An 18991-nucleotide genomic window follows, 5' to 3' on the forward strand; every position below is an offset into this window, starting at 1 on the left:
CCCCCGGGATCTGTTCTCCTCCCCTTCCATCGCGCCCGACTTCGTCCTTATCCCCCATTAGGCGGGGCGACAAGAGGACGTTTCGGTCGCCATCGCAATGCCTACATATCCGATCCGACGCCGGCCTCGCGAGTGCAAAACTTGTCTACCATGTCGCGCCAGTAAGGTTCGCTGCGATCGCAACGTCCCGTGTGGGAACTGCGTTAAACGTAACTTTACTTGTTCTTACGGTCGTCCGCCGCCAACTCAACCCAAACCTTCGCTCATTCCAGAGCCTACCTTTTCAGCTACCGCCTCAACTGCGTCTACGCCCCAATTGCCTTCCGGTTCAGCCTATATATCTTCTAGTCGAGACGATGCCCCGATTCCCACCTACAGTGCAGAGCCGGCCTCGGATGATGGTCTGTCGGAAACCGTGACGATTTCTCAGTTCGAATGGGACGAGGTGAATTCGAAGATGCGCGCGATGGAGTCAATATTGGCTAGTCTGAACTCGCTTTTTCAGGCTCATACGGCGAGGAAATCCAGCAACCCTCGTTCCGAGCAGTCGGTGACTGAAGACGACGGCAAGTCGCCGGCCCCTCAGGGGATCTATAACGAGAACACGATGAAAACGGGCTCCATCCACATCGGCGCAAAATCCGCTTTGATAGATATTCTGGATAGATCAAAAGGCTCGGAGGGTACGGCGGCCGCGTTGCCGAAGGAAGACTTGCTGGCAGAATTGGCGATGGAAAACGAGGCTGCCTCGTATCCTTTCGTCGACCTTTGGTCGTCTGATCCGTACACCTTCAACATCGCCGGGGTCTGTGGCGTGTTGCCGGATGACGAACAATGTCGCAGGTGGGTGGAACCGGCTCTGAGTCTTTGGCTGGACTCGTTCCTGTAGAGTGAGCCCTTCGCTGATCATGGAGGTCTTCCGCAGGTTTCTTCGTTTTTACAAAGACATCGGCTCAGTACTATACCCCGTACTCCCGGACGTTTCCAAATTAGAATACAACACAAATGAACTCTTGAAAAATAGGCTGAAGGCAGGAGGTACATATCGACCGGACGTGAACGGTCTGATGAAACCGTTTGGCATGAGTTTACCTTTCCTTAGCCTCCTCTTTGCCGTTTTAGCTTCAGGTTGCCAATTATCCGACTTGCCGTTGAAGGAACGGGAGTTGACGTCGTGGGTATATGGTGTGTGCGACCTTCTGCTGACGACCGAAAATCTTTGGGGCTCACATCTTTCCTAGTTTCGTGTTCCTACCAGTGCCTGCGGATGATGAACTATGTTTCGCAGCCAACGGTGGAAATAATCCAAATTCTGCTAATTATCAGTAATGTGCTGTCATATAACATGAACGCTGGTGCTTCTTATACCTTACTCGGTGAGTGAGACGTGGTGTGCAGAACTTCGTGAGTGCCAAGCTAACGACGATCCTTACCAACAGGGATGACAGAGCGGATGTGTATGAGTCTCGGGCTGCATGTTGAAACACCAGGGTTCTCGCAAAGCGTCACAGCGTCTCGGAGAAGAGTATGGTATGGCATCCTCTGCAACGCCCCGTTTGGAAGATACACGAAATCCTAACTCTCGCAGGTGGGCGATGGCTTTCCAGAATAGCCATTTCTCCTTAGCTTACGATCGACCATCCATCACTATGGTAAGCCAGCCGGAAATTCCCTATGATAGGAAATCAATGCCTGGCCATCGCTCCTACTTCGAAAGCCTCTGCCGCATTATCTCTGTGGTGCTGGAGATGCTGCGGGGGCTTATGCTGTCGCACCATTCTCACCTGCGGTACCATGAAATCCGCGAGTATAAACAGCGAATAGAGCGCATTCTTGCAGATACTACCCCTCATTTGCGTTATCGGGAACGCTGCGTCACCTTGGCCGAACACATTGAGCGGACCGAGTTGCGGCTACACTCGTCTTACTATATCTCAGTCATGTGTCGAGTATCTTTGGACCCAGACGCCCCGCTAGATGACCAGCGGCGTGCGGTAGTCCGAGAGGACTGTATAACCAATCTCATGAATACGATCGAAGCTTTCATTGAGCTGCACTCACTTCATTCCCACTGCTCGCGTAGCTGGGTCAGTCTTCAGCGGACCATCGCATCCGCGTTCTTGCTGGTTGCCAACAATAACGACCAAATTCACCCACGGACGTGGGAGTTGATTGAGAAATTAGAGGCAGTCATCGCCGAGCACGTGAGTGGGGATGAAAATGTAAATCTCCACGCTCGGACAGATTCGGCCAGGCATTTGGCATCGTCTCTCCGCGCTCTCCGGGAAGTTAGTGCTGCATTCTATTCTAGGAAGAAGAAGAAGAAGAAGGAACTAGGCCTAGCCCCGGAAGCTATTTCGCCGAAAACCGTGTTCACTTCACCAGCTGTCACCGCCTCGTCGCCTTATGCTGCCGGATACAGCGTGAGTTCCTCCGAGGACGGGCATATTGACAACATTTTGAATCAGGTGTCGGATGTGATGTTGTTCCCTACTCTGAACATGGGGAATTCATGAGCCATTGTAACCAACATAGTTTCCCAACCCCTCCATTGTGGATCTGACACGAGGGCTCCCGCCCGCTATAATGCGTGGGCGCCTAATTGGAGCCGCGGTGAATATCGATCATTCTGTATAACCCGCTGGAAAGGAACGCGTTCGATAGAGCTGGAAATTTTGAAGTAAGGCTGTGTGAGCAACATACACGTTCGCCACAATCATTTTGCACATGAGAGATCAGCGGACAAGAGGCATGCTTTTCATTGTGGTGGTCCTCCCCGTGTGATCTGGAGGTTGACGGTGAGAGCGAGATGGACAGCCTCGCGACCGTCGGACCGCAAAAGGCATGGAAACCGAGTGGCGTCTGAGACTGGGAGGGGAGGAATAGAGGAGGAGGGGTATTTGTAGCTTACTCGGCGGCGCGCGACCGACGCTTAGGACGTCGGAGATTGAGATCCTCTTTCACGGAAATGTTTGGGGCTACGTTTTGGGGATGGAGATGAGGCGGACCCCAATCGCACGTGGCCGAAGGAAAGCCGATTCGGCCGAAGGCGGTCCGTGGTTATGGCCTGAGGTCGAAACTCAATCGGTGTAGCTGAAGCAAATCCACCTTCAGTCGACGTGCCCTATAGCGATGCAGTGTCAGGGCATTCATTCTCCCTCTCCCTACCACTACTCATCCACACACCCCTTTGGTGAAATGAATACTACTTCGTATTCCCCACCGTATGTTGTCCACCTGCAGTCTTCATTTCATATGAGTCCAATCTATTTTCTCTTTGACCCTCTGTCGTGTGACGGTCACCTGAAATTGCGACAGCTACCCAGTCGAGAGGGTACGTACATATATCTATTTCAATAAATTAATAATGAGTGGGAATCTGAGCTCGCTTTAGACTTTCCCTCTACGGCCGAGGGCACCACTTCACTGTCCGGAATTCCGAGATCGTGGCAAAAACGGGGCCAAGATACTCAAAATAAACAGAATTACTTTGTAGCGCATCGAAGGTCCATGGCAATTGAGACAGTTCGGAGATATCCTCCCCACGGCCATACGAACCGTCTCGGAGCCGAGCGGGAAACACATGAACTCACCATGACTCTTTTGTCCTGGACGGGGTTAGCAAATATGAGGAACGGTTTGTGGGGTTCCTCGTTTCGGAACCGAGATCGACAAATATAGCTTTGAACTATGAAGAAAACCGGTTATTCCAGCTTCCGCACTTCGCCCATTTCCCTAAACTACCACTCAACCCAACGATCGAGATCGGTTCCTCCTGTCAGTGTACCCGCGGATGGTCGCACATGGGAGCTGGACGGGAAATCCGCCAGCCATATGCATTCTAACACCGACCGCGAAGGATTGATCAGGCAATCCAGACATCGACTCAGATGCTGAAACCGACCCCTTCCAGTTTCCTCTCGACGATTATATGGCTCTAGGGGATGATGGGGAGGACCAAACGCACGGATACATAAGGGAAACACGAGCTTGGCTTGAGCAATGGGTGGTATGATTCTGCTTTGTTGGTCGGGCCCAATTGGTCAAACACCGACACGGACAAAACACAGCAGATGAGCCACGGAATCGGTCCAGGTACTACTACTAGTATTGCGGACATATGGCCACCTCGGTGCAAGCGCCTTTCAACAGCTGTCCAATGCTTGATCTCCGCTCGGGAGGTGTACCCATTTTCCAGAGCCCAACTGGAATAAACACCAGCAATGATCATCTCGCCATGGATGGAATGAATAAAACCGCTGTTGCAGTTAGTGATAAAGTAACTGGAAGAGGGGCTAATCTTGACTACTCTAGGTACGTGGGTTCCCAAAACATACTCTTTCGAGATAACGCCGGCGACAACGAAGAAAGATTAAGAATATGGCGTTGCACAACTGCCTCGATGACGGAGCTTGGCCCATGTAGACATGTGTGTAATCGTAGTCGATCAAAGTCACTTCTACCCATCCTGACAGATGTTGGCGTTCCGCATTATAGTTAATATCTCAGTATTCTTTTTGTTATATACTACGGATCTGAATCAATATTTGGTATCAGGAGGATCCAAGAGTCGATCAATCATTCATAGAGGGCATTCTTCATCTCAAACTTGTCGGAAAAGAGTACCGGGGGCTACTGAACACTGTTGGTCCACTAATTGACCCCCCCACTCTCGCCATATCCACTTTCCTTCATCCTATGATACGGTTCTTTGGGCCTCCCTTCATTTACAATCGCTGGAGAAGGCAGACAAGGTGACATTGCTCTCTTGAATAAGTTTGAAGTACGGAAGAAGCCGTTACTTTCTCGGATGGTCTGCGCAGATCTTCATTCAGGGGGTCGAATTCGGATGAGCAGCGCCATATCATTTCACTAAACAAGTGAAGTCCCTCAGGCGGGAGCTCAACTAGATCCGATCCGAGCAAGCTCTGTTCTCGGAATGGGACATATTGCTACCCTGTGGCGTAGTTTTATACTTTGCAAGATGGTGAACTTTATCGTTTCAATCGCGCGCGATTGAAAGGAGGCGATGAAGCGTGGATTGCGTTCGTGGGAATTGATATCAGCCATGCGGAATGTCACTATTTCTTGCCTACGGAATTCCGAGGATCCTGATCTTGTCCATTCTTCACCGACGACGCGTCCACAAGTTGTCGAGACATTCCGGAGATTACAGCCGATAAGGATGGTATGCCGTGAATGGGTGTCAGGGTTGAAGCGAGCATTCAGGAAAGCTTCGCAGAGTTTGCACAGGTTTCTAAATTTGTCCAAAAGCTTTGGCTGGATCTTCACAAGCGAAATGACACTGGATAAAGACCCCTAGGATTACTGGCTACGGAATAGACCGCTCGGTGGATGATACTGTTTAGTTCTAGGCACAGGGCTTAGTCGGGCCCTTTCGGCTCTTAGTTTCACGGCACTCTCCGACGACGATCCACCATCGCCCCCCTTTTCGCATTGGAAATGCACGGGACCAAGTGTGTTATTGTTTGGACCTGGCGTCGAGGGAATGGACTCGACTGACACATTCTTACCCCCCTACCTAGCCCCCGCGTCCTTTGCGGCAGTTGTCCGTCGCACAGGACGCATACTGAAACGTAACCCTAAGTCTATGAATCGCTTGTAGCGAGTCAGGCACATTCTCAGCGGAACTCCTACATAACGAGGATAACATGAGACCCAATCATGTTTTGCGAGAGTCATATATTCCAAGATTTACTTTCTTTGCCTTTTAGATCGCTCATCAAATATGGATCTGGACCTACCACCTGTTAAAGTGATGCTGGCCGTGGGGTCACCTCCCGTATAACTGGGGATATTTTATATCCGCATTGCGTACGGTTTATTTTCTGGGTGTAGTTTATCAATGACCCATGCAGGTTTCAAGTCACAACCATGAAACTCACCAGGCTAGCGGTGCTGAATAACCTGGCAACCCTGGCTATCGCCTGGCTTCCCACGACGGACAAGACTGTCACCTCCAGCAATGGAACTGATCTTTTCAAAGCCTCACATGGAAAGATTCGGGGCGTTAACTTGGGCACACAGTTTGTGTTTGAACCTTGGATTGCTACGATAGCCTGGTCTGAGTTAGGCTGTGAAGAACAACAATCCGAATTTGACTGTGTGATGAAGCTGGGCCAGGATGCAGCCAACAAAGCGTTCGCCCAGCATTGGAACTCATGGATTACCAAGGAGGACATCTATGAGATCCGTAGCTACGGTCTGAACACGATTCGCATCCCTGTCGGCTACTGGATGAATGAAGATCTTATCTATAACGACAGCGAGCATTTTCCACGGGGCGGATTTGCGTACCTCGAGAAGCTGTGTGGGTGGGCTAGCGATGCTGGTCTGTACATCATTATTGACCTGCACGGGGCCCCTGGCGCGCAGGTTGCAAAGAACGCCTTCACGGGCCAGTTCGCCGATACGCCTGGGTTCTATGTGGATTTTCAATATCAACGGGCGCTCGAGTTCCTCGAGTGGATGGCGATCAAGGTCCATATCTTGCCCAGTTTCCGGAACGTGGGAATGTTGGAGGTCGTGAACGAGCCGGTGCAGAACCCCGAGGTCACGGCTACGTTGCGTTCCACCTATTACCCTAATGCTTTCCATGTGAGTGGGCTTCATTGACCTGTGTGTATATACTGTCATACTGAGAAACCCCCGAACAACAGACCATCCGCAGAGTGGAAGGAGCACTCGGCATCGACAAAAAGGACTACCTACATATCCAGATGATGGACAGTGCCTGGGGTGCCGGGGATCCGCACGAGCACCTGACGGATGACTACTACGCGGCCTACGACAACCACCGCTATCTCAAATGGGATCCTCACGTGGAGGTCTCCAAAGACAGCTACATCAAGGCCTCGTGTAACGACAACGTGGCGATCAACTGGCCTGCTATTGTTGGTGAGTGGAGCTTAGGGGTCCCCGATAACGTGCAGGAGACACCTGAATGGGCGCCATATTCCAACCTGGACTTTTACAAGACGTGGTTTGCCGCGCAGGTGAGGAACTATGAACAGCACCAGGGGTGGATTTTCTGGACCTGGAAGACCCAGCTAGGCGAATATCGGTGGTCTTATCGCGGTACGTATCGGTTTGTCCTTTGGGAAACGTCGAGCTGACCATAGCAGATGGAGTCAAAGCGGGAGTGATTCCGGCCGACCTCAACGCAGTGTTTCAGGAAGACGTGTGTAAAGGTCGAGGCGACCAGGTTTTGTAATGTTTTAGGATGATCCAGTAATGATGATGATGATGAATACGATGGTTTTAGTAGTCAGCACCGCGAGGCAGACTTTGCTCTGTAATAAGTAAATGGCCCCCAAGACCCCATTGCAACCATGAGCGTTGTCAGACTGGCTCGCAGGATCGCCCAATAGCCCTAACTGCTTAAACACCAGTCGACCAGCCCAGTAAGATCAACAGTGAGCATACTCCACATCAGGCTCGGGGGCAAGCTCCTATCACGATCTCGATAGATAATACAATAAGGTACGGGAATGACGCATCTCGGCGATTTCTTGTGTCGATCCACCTGAGCTACTTTAGTTAGATACCGAAACAATGACTCAGAGAACTACAATAGTATAGTATGATCAGTATCTATAACCACCTCTCAAACACAATTCACCTCGACAACCCCCCAACATACCAATACCCAACTACAAACTACAACAGAAAAAAGAAAAAAACGATGACCACCAACCAGCCCCTAGGACCAGAAGTCCTCATCCCGCCAGCACAACCACCAACCCCCCACCCTCTCCCTGGCCGGACCATAACTCTACACCCCATCCAAGAATCCCACGCCGGGGAACTCTGGGAACTTGTCGGCGGCGCCACCAACCCCCGAAAAGCCTCGGTCTGGACCTACCTGCCCGAAGGCCCCTACCCGGAAAGCACATACCCCGAATTCGAAGCCTCCATCCACAGCAAAACTACCAGCAAAGACCCCCTCTTCTACACGATCCTCGACAACCGCACGCTAAAGCCCCAAGGCTGGATCACGCTCATGAGCATTGTGCCCGAGCACCTCCGCATCGAGATCGGGAATGTGCTCTTCGCCCCGGAACTACAGCGCACGACCGGCGCCACCGAGGCTGTGTATCTGTTGCTGCGGTATGCATTCGAGGAGCTGGGGTATCGACGGGTGGAATGGAAGTGTAATGATCTCAATGAGGGGAGTAAGCGGGCGGCGAGACGGTTGGGGTTTGTGTTTGAGGGTGTGTTTAGGGAGCATATGGTTGTTAAGGGGAGGAATAGAGATACGGCGTGGTTTTCGTTGCTGAGGCCGGAGTGGGAGCAGGGGGTGAAGGGGGGTTTGGAGGGGTGGTTGCATCCGGGGAATTTTGATGAGACGGGCAAACAGAGGAGGGGGTTGGAGGGTTTGAGGGAAGAGATTTTGGGGTCTGTGTCGGGTAGATAGAAAGTTACCTTTCTGGTCGACCTATTGTTGTTGTTGTTGTTGTTGTTGTGATCTAGGGTTTAGACATATCAGTAGACATACGCGGAACCGGCGATAATGATAATGATAAATCACCCAGGAACCGGCCACGGCAACGGTACCGGGATGCAGCCGAACATTAAAGACAAACAATGGGCAAAGAACACAGAGTTGCATTCTTCAGACAAAGTAAACGACATAACACAATGGCCACCGCCTTCCTCATCCTAGATATCCAGCAAGGAGTCACGGGCCAGATCTTAGACGACTCGACCCCGGAACGAGAATCCTACATCCGCCGCCTCGCTTCCGTGGTCAAAGCCGCCCGAGAGAAGTCTGTCTGGATTGTTCATGTGAAAACAGCGTTTCGTCGTGGCTTCCCTGATCTACATCCTCGCAATCCCTCGGCACAACGAGTCATTCAAACAGGGAAGTACATCGAGGGAGACGAAAGCGTGGAGTTCCACCCGGCAGTGGCGCTTCATGAGAACGACATTGTAATCACTAAGCGACGGGTGTCCGCCTTTGGAGGCTCCGACCTTGATGTGGTCCTTCGCAGCTCCCGCATTGAGAATCTTGTTGTGGCTGGCCTGATCACTAGCGGGGCAGTGCTGTCCACGGTTCGACAGGCAGCCGATCTGGATTATCAGTTGACGGTGCTCGAGGATCTCTGTTTGGATCGAGACCAGGAGGTGCACGACGTCCTCATGAATAAGGTCATTGCAAAACAGGCTAATGTGCTCGGATCCGATGAGTGGCTGGCCCGTCTGTAGGGATATGCAAGGGGTTATCCGTGGATGGGGAAGAATTGATAGAGCCTTGGTCTTGCGGTAAGGGTCCTTGAGATAGTTTACTTTCGTTCACACATTTCTAATAGCTCCTTAGATACGAAGTATATGGTTCGCGAGAGCATTGATAATTTTTTCTCATAGGACTAGCCTTCCCTCCTCCGCGAATATGACGCCTGTCTTCTACATTCTTTGGGCTCTCTCTCTTAGTGGCTACCGATAAGTATTTGGTTCTTCTCTGAACAGTTGTGAGACGCATTCGGCACTTCAACGCAAGGGGTTGCGCGTTTCCTCCACGTGTTGGTCCAACCAGCTGTGGCCGCTTTTTCATACGTTCACGATAGGTCTCATGCACTCTGTTTGCCGAGTGCTCGGCATGAGGATGTATTCTCCGTAGAGTGAGCTGAGACACCACGAAATGTAAAATGACGACTCATTTGTTTGAAGTTGTGTTGTGGGTTCGAGCTGATATGGATCATCCCTAGAAAGGGTCCATACCAAGCAGACCTTATCTGAACGAAGCCAATGAAGTTAAAGTGACTTTAACCAATCAGTCCACAGAGCTGACGAGGTAAAAATGTTTTTAAGCACGAAGATTGGCACTAACGCGAGCAATCCAAAGCCACAATGCCAATTGATGGCTTCTGCATTCGGAAACATCGAACCCCAATTTTCCACCTGTAAAATCCTTAAAAGATAAAGCTGGTCGCACTTCAGTGGTTAGTCAGATCAATTTTACCAATTCGCATCACCTTGTTCAGTAAATGACGCCTTGAGTTGACAGATGTCTAGTCTTACGGCTGTTATAGCCTTCTTCATATGGCTCGGCCTAGTGCAAGCCAAGCTAGTCCGCGAGACACTGGAGTTCACCTGGGGGGTTGGCTCTCCCAATGGCGTCCCGCGGCAAATGGTTCTCACGAATGGGAAGTACCCAGGGCCTGATTTAATATTCGATGAGGATGACGATGTCGAGGTATCTCCAACACGGCAAACCTGCATACGGTAGTCGCTGACTTGGCCTAGGTACATGTCTTCAATCACTTGCCATTCAATACGACAGTCCACTGGCATGGTCAATCGTGAGATACTGCTATATCCACCTTCTAAATCTCGACTAATTCGGATCTCGTATAGAATGGAATCCGCTCCGTGGTCCGACGGTGTCCCAGGGCTGTCACAAGCGCCCATTCAGCCGAATTCATCTTTCGTATACAAGTTCAAAGCTTCCCCAGCAGGCACATTCTGGTTCGTGGTCTTGGAATATTCTACTTGCACTCCTAACCTAGTGCAGGTACCATTCGCACTTCAAAAATGTGATGCAGGATGGCCAAGTGGGAGCTCTTTATATTCGGTAGGACTTTCGCACTCTTGGCCGAGCGTAGCTCACGTTTACAGCCATAAGCCCGACGCTGCCCGGCCATACTCGATGATAGCCAAAGATGCCACTGAAGTGGCACAAATGCAGAATGCTGAAGCCAACTCAAACTTACTGCTCATAACCGACTGGACCCATTTTACTGCTCAGGAGTACTTTCAAGCCGAGATTGATTCAGGCATGAATCTCTTGTAAGTCCGAAGACACGGCAGGAAACGTCTGAAATTAGCTAGCTGATTCATGGAGTAGCTGTGTCGACAGTATCCTCGTGAACGGCAAAGGTTCCGTTTATTGCCCGGACGCCCAGTGGATGCAATCACTGGTTGGCCCCCAGATCGCCTTGGTGTTGGAAGGGACAAATCTGACCGACAGAGGGTACGCACTGCAGAAATCAAAGAATATGTTTGCTATGCCGCTCATGGCTAACTTGCGAACAGATGCCTAGCGCCCCCCTTACATAATGTTCAGGGTAGCTGGCCAAATCAAAAGCCTAGTGCTGTTCCATCTTCAATGCACAACAACTGCACCCCGTCGGATGGTGGGTTGCCTAGAATTGAGGTTGATGCTAAAGACGGATGGGCGAGTCTGAATTTCATTGGAGGACAAGCGCAGAAAGGAACTACTTTCTCGGTAGACAACCATCCAATGTGGATATATGAGGTAGACGGTCAGTTTGTGGAGCCGCGTCAATATGAGATGGTTGGGATGTACAACGGAGCTCGATACTCAGCTCTGGTCAAGCTGGATCAAACACCAGGAGATTATGCGATTCGAATCACGGATAATGGAGGTGACCAGGTTATCAGCGGATATGCTATCCTTTCCTACCGTGCAGCAAACACGACGCAGAATGTGACTCGACCAGAAGCACAAATTGGCCCCGAAACGAAGGGATACATTGACTACGCGGGGCAGAACACGTCTGCTAGCGTAAGGTACCTGAACTACACAGAGAACCTCCCAGCGTTTAATGTTCCCCTGCCACCGGCATTCGCGGACCTTACCCTGAAAACCAACATGAGACGTGTCAATAGTTCATATCAATGGTCTATCGGGAACGGAGTCCTATACGAGCCTGAAATCACGGCAGACACACCACTCATATTCGAGAAACAGCCACTGGATGTCATAGGATCGAATCACACGCTCCAAACACTTAACAACACCTGGGTGGACATCATTATACAGATCATATCCGACCCAGAAATGGACCCCATTCACCCACCCCACCCCATCCACAAGCACGGCAGCCGCGCCTATATTGTTGGGGACGGAATGGGCGTCTTCAACTGGTCGACTGTCTACGAAGGAATGCTTGAGAGACCTGAACTGTTCTACCTCGATAAGCCCGCGTTACGCGACACATTCACGACAAACACACTCACCGCAGCCTTGGACGGTGGAGTATGGATAGCGATCCGGTACTATGTCAGCGGGCCATTTCCCTCGCTGCTTCATTGCCATATCACGACGCACCAGGAGGGCGGGATGGCGTTGGCCCTTCTTGACGGTATCGATGTATGGCCTGAGCTAGCTACATCGGCAGAGGTGGTGAAGCTGCAGAATGCAGGTGAGCCTGCAGCATGATCTATGTTTTATGTCGTCTTTTACGTTTGCGTGCTGGCACACTTAACTTTAGCTTAAATGATTCATTTCGGGTTATGATCGCGCACATGGAGTATCCTATTTGCTTTAAACTTACCATAGTTTACTTACTTCACTTTCCACTACTGCCGCGTAGACTGGAGCTTTGTGATCCACTAGTTGTATGTTCCGTAACTAGCTATACACTATTATAAGTGTAGTTAAGGGAGATAGACCAAGCCCCTGAACACTTAATTTCCCAGAGAACTAGACAACACTCTGCATCAAGCAAAATCAATAGCCACAAAAGCGGAACTTCGTCGCGAATATTCTGAAATTGAACGAATGGTCTGATAAACAGGATCATCGGTGCGATTTTCTTGTAGATGTAGTTGGATGATGATGACAGCATATAGCTTTGTCCAACGTGTGCTGTTTCCAACAAAATGTCTAAGGACGCGGGTATTACTGTATACTGATTTCACCCTGCATACACATAAGATAAGTGTTATGCATGGATAGTAATGCAGCCCTCTCGTCTTTAGTTTTTCTTGGAAGCACTACGAAGTGTGGGCTGGGTTGTATGATAGTAGATTAGAATTTTCACAATTCAATAGTTAGTGTACGCGCGCGCGCGCGTGTGTGTGTGCGAGTGTGAGAGATGGTTCTCTAAAGTGTATATACGTGCGATAAGAGGAAAACCATTGCAACGGTTTCTGTCAAGGAATGGAGGGCCGTCGAGGGCTTGGTTTCTCTCTACAATGTTGAAAGAATTAGAGCAATAGGGATACTTGATTCATCTAGCCATGGACAAGAAGACCTAGAGTGCTAGAGACTACGAGTGAAGAGTATATGATCTGTACGGTGCCTTCCCTGAATCTACCATCACAGGAAGGATGAAGTGCGTGCGCATAGAGACATGGTATAATGTAAAAAAAACCTAGTATTTGGGAATCTAATCGGCCACCGAGCAGAATCTCTCTGAAACTTGCATAGCTGCGGTTTAGTACGAGTCTGGTCCACTGATCCTATGACCTTGGTGATGATTGAATCCTGACAAAGGCCCCTGCTCGGTGGCCGATTAGTCCTAAAACAGGGTCAGTGATATATGGATCTCAAAGATATAAAGTCGTCCTCAGTTTCTGGTTAATGTCCTCATACTCGAGCATCATCGCGTCTACTTTGCCCATACTTCTTCTTTTCTTCGACCTTCTATCTCAAAGACAGACAGATTCTACACTCGAAAGCAAAATGTTCAAGCTTGGAACCGCCATCGTGACTGCTCTTGGTCTCCTGATGGCAGGAGTAGCGAGCGGAGCACCCGCCGAACCTGTGTCTACGATGGAAAATCCTACTGTAAGTACAATCACTAGTGACAATTTGCCCGTGAATAAAAGTCCCAAGCCACATCTAACAAGCCAACCTTTCAGGTCACTATCTACCAGGACATGATGTACAGAGGCAACTCCGAGGGTCTCCGCGAGGCCAATGTCTGCTACTCCTTCCCGGCAAACACTCCATGGTACGTACCGTCCATATCTGCATCGGAAGTCTGATTCAATTCCATTCTAAAGAGAAGAATAGGTTCCACAATATCTCCTCCATGAATATCCGGGATGGGTATACCTGTGACGCCTACATGGGGTTCGACTGCAACCAGATGCTTAGACAGGGTCTGCAGGGCGAGTACCGGAACCTTGATATCGATGGTATGAACAATATCATCGAGAGCATGAGGTGCAGGCCTATTTAGGCTTGCTTGTCTTGGGGGAAAGGGAAAAGGAAACGGGACACTTCGATGGGCATCTGTCAGGTGATTGTGGGGATCATTTTGGACATTACTTTCTTTTATAAGGCTCATGAGTGGTCTCTGTGTGGGTTCACTATGTGGTTGAACGTTGAAGTCTTAGTTTGAGTGCAGATGAATGGATTACTCTTTGATAGGACTGTGCTTTGTGTTTGGTTGTGCTGGCTCTCTCAGGGCTATTGTAGTGGTTCTGATGGAATATTACGCTATACTCGCGGACTTGCTTTCTATAGTCCCATTGCTCGTTTTTGTGTTATTGATTTATGTGTAGTGAGCGAAGATTGGCAGGTAGAAGTATACTTAGACTGGAGGATAAGTACGTCCTATGAAAGATACACACACATACTACCAAGCCCAACCTTTTTTCTCATCATGGACTTGTTGGCTTTTAGCCAAGCGCACCATTTGAGACACTAGAAGGCATCCGCAAAGGAAGTAATCAACTCTCAAGTGTACTCCGTACAACTTAGCTTTTCTAAGGCGAGCACGAGTTGCTGGCTCCCATTCAGAAATACATCATGGAATCCTCCAGCGGTCTCAGTTCTGATTCCTGTTGCTGCGGTAGTCAGCAGACTGACAGGCTAAGGGCTTGTACCAAATCATGTCGCTCATCCGTTTAATAACCTCATTCACATCTTCACTCTGCTCACTGGCGCCTCGAAACATAACAGCTAAATTACCTGGGCTTACCCATAAAGCAGCAAGTGGCGCAACCATATGAAGACCAGCCTGACATCTACCTATCAGTTGGTTTCGAGATGCAGGTGTGTCCGGGATCATGGCCAATAGCCGAATAATAGCACAGTTGTGGCGCTGTCGGACAGATAACGATCGGACCTTATAATAACCTCCCACTGGTAGTCACCGACGGATGACCTCGTGTGCTCCGAATGTGTCAGTTGCAAAGTCAGGGTATTTCGATTCCGTCGCCATGATGCCAGAAGCGTCAACAGAACTCCTTGATGTCGGTATCATCAGTGCGGGTATGTTACACCATCTGCGTAACAGCTTGCTTTCGGGTGTCTAATCCACATGAAGGATGAGTTGGACTCAAAGTAGTCAGGACGTGCCTTGATCTAGTGTTTAATACTAACCTGGCTGTGTTTGGGGGTGCGCGTTCAGGAGACCGATCCATCACAATCCTGGGCCAGGCCCAGACCCCTGTTATCGCCGAATTCTAGTCGCTGCAAGTCTCTTCTCTTACGGAATGGCAACAACTAATGTGTGTTAGCTGGGCGATATCGTATATGCTGGGTGAGCTTGGCCTTTCCGACGAGAGGGCTGTTGTCCAGGAGATATGTGGATTCTAGACTTGGACCCACATGAGATATACAAGTGCTGGAGAGAGGTATCCCGATGCTTTGTTTGATTGAGTTGGCTATCTGGAAAGACTTATCATCGATATGGTGCTGGAATCGCGTAGGAAGGGTAGCTTTAGCTCAGAGTACCTTTCACCTTATGGTTTGGAGACTTATTCGAGCTGTCTGATAGAGTATATTTCCAAGCTATTAAAGGGGAAGTGAGGAATGGTTTAAATATACTTGACTAGGATATAGAATTATACTCGTCTCATATGCTTGTCTCATTGTTAGGGGATTCCCCTGATTTTGAAGTAGTGAGATTTAACAGAGACCAATAATTTGACAAGTTCAATTAATTCATCTATCCGTGTACAGTCCACTATAGCGGCTCCGGGCTCGTATCGACTTCTGCTAGCAGAATTCCCGCAGTGATCCTGGATATTCAATAGTTCTGTATTCATAGGATAGTTAAGTGATGATGCTCAATCCAAGATAGCAGATCATTGTAACTCCAAGGAGCCGGCGATTCTGCATCGCTGGACGGAGGCGTGGGATACACCGGGTCCATCTTGTTGAGAGTCAGGGAGATCATTCGCATGATGACGGCAGCATAACAAAGGCCACCTCCGCACTCATGTTGCCCTGGTAGCATACCTTGGCCAGGCCCGGAGTGACAAGAGCAACAGCATGTCTTGACGTTGAAATATCTCGTCAGAATCTGCGAGGGATAGCGGAGAAGACAATATTCCACCCAAGCAATGAAAAAGCAAAGGCGCGATCCGAGCAATCGTATAGAAACAGGACTGTAGTAACCGAAGGAAGAAAAGAGGATGCAGCACAGGAAGAGAGAGCGTCGTCGCCACCAAAGACATCTCATCTCGCGTCGCCGGTTAAAGTTAACGGGCCATCGTCAATCGCAAGACTCTCGACCGGAACGAGCAACTCAGGGCCCATAAGATGATTTCCCGCGGCATGAAGACCGCCGGCCTGAATCACGGCGTCAGTGATTGTGTCGTCCCAACTTTCACCCTTCATATCCTTCTTGAATTGAGAGGAATGCTTGCAAGCCGGTACCAGCTATAACGATATGATAGACTATAGACTTCCTGGCTAATCAAAGGAGGTAAACATCATCCAATGGGTAAATATCGCCCAATACTACCTCAGGAAGCTAATATACATGTCAGAGTAGTCACTATCCAGTGTCCAGTGGTGCCTCTCGGCCTTTCTGAGGATAGATCTTCCTATTTACTATTGTATGCTGCCAATACAGTAGAAATAGGGGGTTATGCCGTGATCACCGACGAGCTTGTGCGCAGTATGTGTGCCCCGTTGTTGGCACCTTTGGATGCTAAAGGATTAGTTCGGTGTAGGTAGATAGTGCGGGGTCGATAATATCACTGTTCTATGCTGCAATCGACCCATTGTGGTTCGTTCTCCTAAAGCCTGAAGCTGAATGCTACGCCATTTCCGTGTTTTCGGCTAGCATTATTGATCCTGGTAGCGATCTATGGAGATACATGCCAGGGGTTGCAGCCAAAGTCCTGAGGGGAAAGCTCCTCGCTGTGAAAATACTTCCTTAAGAAAGTCAGCTGGTAAAGGCCACTGGGCACCGATCTAGATTCATTGACAGCAAGGCCTCGATAGAATATTCTATCCAGTCTAGGTGATTGCGCAGACTGTCTTGGGGAAATTTGAGATTTGAAACGTGGCTCTCCCAGAGTGAGGGAGTATGTTAAGATCGAGTACAGGACTAGAACGTTGCCCGGTCAATCTCTGTATGGAAGCCATTCAAGAGATTTAATATTGAACTAACTGTATTCCCTAATCATAATGTTGGGCTTCACGTAGTCTAATAATATTACCTTCATTGCCTGAATTCCACTTGTCGACCTCCATAAAGGCTTCCCATGCATGTATTGAATGTTTATAGGCTATGACAGAAGCTCGCCTAGGCATATAAGTGATTTAGATGATTACAACGTCGTCCTACGATGGGGAAGCTGAACTGAGCGCGCTAATTCCATGGTTTATAAAGGGGGTTGACATTTCACCTACATTCACAGACTTGTCCTCAAGGGACTGTGCCACGCATCATGGAGTATGATAGAGTGATTGTGGAAGAAGATCATTGAATAGACCCTGCCAGGATAGCCCTCCAATGCCTATCGGTGTGTGCCCATCGTGTGATTATCTCATTGATATGGGATTCCCCTGATTTCCAAATAAAATCAATGCAGTGAAGAATAGCTCTAGCCAAAATTAAATCATCTACTCTGGTCATTCCCGATACAAAGCAACCTCTCCAACCAGACAAACAATATTCAATATCACCATGAATGAGGCTAAAAATTGTAAGCACCCGATCAAGCCATCACTTCGCCCCCTTCACTTCCTCTGCAAAATCAACTAGCAGACGATTGACCACTTCCGGCTGCTCCAGCTGCACCCAATGCCCAGCATCAATCTCCTCAATCCTGCCACCGGGAGCCGTCATCCGCGAAGAGGCGCTTTGCAAATCCGCCCGACAGACATAATCCTGCTTCGCCGCTACGAACAAACTCGGCACCGGACACAGCCTCTCTTCCACCGGGATAGCAGCCTCATCATCAAGATTAACACCCCGCATAGCTGCCTTATACCACGAGAGGGGCCCGGCATAGCCGCCCTCAGCGAAGATACGACTGTGAATGGCATACTCCTCGGAGGAATACCACGAGGGGATGGGGGTTGTGCGCCCAGAGCGGACAAACTCGGCCGCTTTGCCTGTGGGGGCGAAGTCGGATTTCCAAAGGGAGGGATCGTTGGGGTAGAGGAGGCTGAATACGGAGGCGGGCTATTTGATTTTGTTAGTTGGAGTTGAATTTATATATTCGTGAAGAGTTGAAGGGTGCGTACGTGGTTGGCGCAGTCTTCCGCCGCCTCCTCGGTGCCGTGCCATTTCCAGTAGCCGAAGGTTTCGTAGCCGATTATGCTTTTGGTTTTCTCGCAGATAGCGTCTGTTGTTGTTAGCTGGGGGTTGATGGAGATGGGGATCAGGGAACAGACCGACGTCCCAGTGCATGCCTGCCTGGATGTATGCCACGGCGATTGTGACTAGACCGTAGAAGCGATCGCGATGGTACATGGCTAGACGGGATGCAAGGCCAACTCCCCTGTTCATATTACATCAGTTGGCGATGCGAAAACAATTGACGCGAGATATCAGCCTCTAGTAGTGATGTTGTAGTCCCTTTTGCAGACAAGGATATACGAAACATGGGGGAAATCGCAATAGAAGCGCAGATTTTCGTACCAATCGTGCCCCACCATGACTACTTTATCTATACCCTCTCTATCCAGTATCTCAATGATATGTTTGCTCATGGTTTTGTTGCGATAAGCGTTTAGATCACTGGGCTTGTCGGTATCGCCGTATCCGAGAAGGTCCGGCGCAATGACACCATATCCGGCATTCTGTAAGCCGGTTATCTGGTGACGCCAGTCATACGACGAAGACGGATATCCATGGAGAAGAAGGAAGGAGACTTGGTCTGGAGTCGACGGAGGAACAGCGACATATCCGTACGTTGTGCCGTCGGAGAGCTGGACCTTCTTCGCTAAGGAGGGAAATGCCGTAGACGCCATGATTCAATTCGGTACAGTCGATGTGGTGTTGTGAGCATTGACTGAAGTGTTGGG

The 18991-nt window shown here is 49.6% G+C and overlaps 7 protein-coding genes across 7 annotated transcripts; 6 read left to right on the forward strand and 1 right to left on the reverse strand.

The window, feature by feature from the left end:
* Positions 1 to 97: 97 nt before the first annotated feature.
* On the forward strand, positions 98 to 2516 carry ANOM_002266 (putative transcription factor; the record flags this gene model as incomplete). The annotated part of the gene is made up of 5 exons (XM_015547523.1): positions 98 to 843; positions 926 to 1185; positions 1242 to 1376; positions 1440 to 1530; positions 1589 to 2516. 5 exons carry the CDS (start codon positions 98 to 100, stop codon positions 2514 to 2516), a joined length of 2160 nt encoding a protein of 719 aa, XP_015410423.1.
* A 3379-nt stretch (positions 2517 to 5895) lies between these two features.
* On the forward strand, positions 5896 to 7234 carry ANOM_002267 (glycoside hydrolase family 5 protein; the record flags this gene model as incomplete). The annotated part of the gene is made up of 3 exons (XM_015547524.1): positions 5896 to 6618; positions 6681 to 7098; positions 7146 to 7234. The coding sequence occupies 3 exons, from the start codon at positions 5896 to 5898 to the stop codon at positions 7232 to 7234; spliced, it is 1230 nt and encodes a 409-aa protein (XP_015410422.1).
* Positions 7235 to 7705: 471 nt separating this feature from the next.
* Positions 7706 to 8437, forward strand: ANOM_002268 (GNAT family N-acetyltransferase; the record flags this gene model as incomplete). The annotated part of the gene is made up of 1 exon (XM_015547525.1): positions 7706 to 8437. The coding sequence occupies one exon, from the start codon at positions 7706 to 7708 to the stop codon at positions 8435 to 8437; it is 732 nt and encodes a 243-aa protein (XP_015410427.1).
* A 224-nt stretch (positions 8438 to 8661) lies between these two features.
* Positions 8662 to 9228, forward strand: ANOM_002269 (cysteine hydrolase family protein; the record flags this gene model as incomplete). The annotated part of the gene is made up of 1 exon (XM_015547526.1): positions 8662 to 9228. The coding sequence occupies one exon, from the start codon at positions 8662 to 8664 to the stop codon at positions 9226 to 9228; it is 567 nt and encodes a 188-aa protein (XP_015410426.1).
* A 662-nt stretch (positions 9229 to 9890) lies between these two features.
* On the forward strand, positions 9891 to 12205 carry ANOM_002270 (multicopper oxidase; the record flags this gene model as incomplete). The annotated part of the gene is made up of 7 exons (XM_015547527.1): positions 9891 to 10216; positions 10267 to 10322; positions 10378 to 10488; positions 10535 to 10594; positions 10639 to 10809; positions 10868 to 10993; positions 11056 to 12205. The coding sequence occupies exons 1-7, from the start codon at positions 10028 to 10030 to the stop codon at positions 12203 to 12205; spliced, it is 1863 nt and encodes a 620-aa protein (XP_015410385.1). The 5' UTR covers positions 9891 to 10027.
* Positions 12206 to 13453: 1248 nt separating this feature from the next.
* Positions 13454 to 13955, forward strand: ANOM_002271 (uncharacterized protein; the record flags this gene model as incomplete). The annotated part of the gene is made up of 3 exons (XM_015547528.1): positions 13454 to 13558; positions 13633 to 13724; positions 13787 to 13955. 3 exons carry the CDS (start codon positions 13454 to 13456, stop codon positions 13953 to 13955), a joined length of 366 nt encoding a protein of 121 aa, XP_015410386.1.
* Positions 13956 to 17684: 3729 nt separating this feature from the next.
* ANOM_002272 (alpha/beta fold hydrolase) lies at positions 17685 to 18937 on the reverse strand (the record flags this gene model as incomplete). Its single annotated transcript, XM_015547529.1, has 4 exons — positions 17685 to 18146; positions 18209 to 18309; positions 18359 to 18465; positions 18606 to 18937. 4 exons carry the CDS (start codon positions 18935 to 18937, stop codon positions 17685 to 17687), a joined length of 1002 nt encoding a protein of 333 aa, XP_015410383.1.
* Positions 18938 to 18991: the final 54 nt, after the last annotated feature.

This window comes from Aspergillus nomiae, assembly GCF_001204775.2.
Source record: "Aspergillus nomiae NRRL 13137 chromosome Unknown contig00030, whole genome shotgun sequence".
Lineage (NCBI taxonomy): Eukaryota > Fungi > Ascomycota > Eurotiomycetes > Eurotiales > Aspergillaceae > Aspergillus > Aspergillus nomiae.